This window comes from Lipotes vexillifer, unplaced genomic scaffold, assembly GCF_000442215.2.
Source record: "Lipotes vexillifer unplaced genomic scaffold, Lipotes_vexillifer_v1.1 scaffold988, whole genome shotgun sequence".
Taxonomy (NCBI): Eukaryota; Metazoa; Chordata; class Mammalia; order Artiodactyla; family Lipotidae; genus Lipotes; species Lipotes vexillifer.
The window spans coordinates 1,510,519-1,511,580 of NW_006797916.1; the positions used below are offsets into that span (position 1 = coordinate 1,510,519).

A 1,062-nucleotide genomic window follows, 5' to 3' on the forward strand; every position below is an offset into this window, starting at 1 on the left:
GACGGCGCCTGCTGCCTCACCTCCCACATGCTGCCAGGGACGGGCTGCCGGCGTCACCGGGACAGTCGCACCTCAGGTGGCTGCTGTCCAGGTGAGACGTGGGTCCTCCCTCCTGCGAGGAGGATGCACCCACCTTCTGTGCTGCTCAGACCTCAGGCATCAGACCCCCCCAGACACACACACGCACACACACACACACGCACGTACACACACGCCCTGGGACCAGGGCCTGCCCCACGTGCCCCTGGGCAGAGGCCTCAGCTCAGGCCGGGCAGGTGCCCCCGTGGTGCCAACCAGGAGGTGCCCGGCCTGTCCAGACGCCACCTCACTGTGGTCTTCCCAGGCGGCTGCCCCGCCTTGTGTGTCCCCAAGAAGCTTGGGAGGTGCGTTTGGGAGCAAGCGGGGTGGGTCCACCTGAGCCCTGCGGGTCTACGTGAGGGCATTAGAGATGCACACTTATAAATAAAACACAGTCTCACAGTTAACTTCTGAGTGGACTGTTTCAGTGTCACTAACTGATGTATATTAATTATAGTCTGTCTATGCTTAAAAAAATATTAGAACGTCAGCGATGCCCCCGTGGCTCCTGTCCTCTGGCCTTCCTGGCGTCTCCCAGCTCTTCCCACCCAGGGCGCGTTCTGAATGAAGAAAGGACGACAAACGCGGCCTCTGCTGGGAGCACGACAGGTCGTGTGGCAGGTCCCCGGCCAGGGTGGTCTTTTGGAGCCCAGCGCGGGCATCCCCAGGAGGAGGGGGCGCGTTGGCTGTCTGCTGGGAGCAGGGCTGGGTGGCGGATGACACGACAGATGGTGACGAGGGTGGGAGAGCGGGGCCGGGCCTGCTGGCTGTCCAGGAGGGCTCGGCTCAGACCCTCATCTGGGCAGACCTCCTCCTGGAGAGCTTGGACCTGCCGGGGGAGAGATGTGGCGGTCAGGGCGCCAGGCTGCCAGCATTAGCATCTCTGGTTCCCTGGTCGCCTGAGAGCCGTAACCTCTGTCTCCTGTCCCTGTGACTCGCGGGGAGCGGCCCTCCTCCCTGTCCCGCCCCCCCCCCCCCCCCCCC

General features: G+C 64.2%; 1 protein-coding gene across 1 annotated transcript in view; it reads right to left on the reverse strand.

The window, feature by feature from the left end:
* Positions 1-864: 864 nt before the first annotated feature.
* KIF1A (kinesin family member 1A) overlaps positions 865-1,062 on the reverse strand; it is a 95,936-nt gene continuing 95,738 nt past the window's right edge. Inside the window, exon 49 of the mRNA XM_007469947.1 lies at positions 865-907. Within this exon, the coding sequence (XP_007470009.1) occupies positions 865-907 (43 nt within the window). The remainder of the gene's footprint in view (positions 908-1,062) is intronic.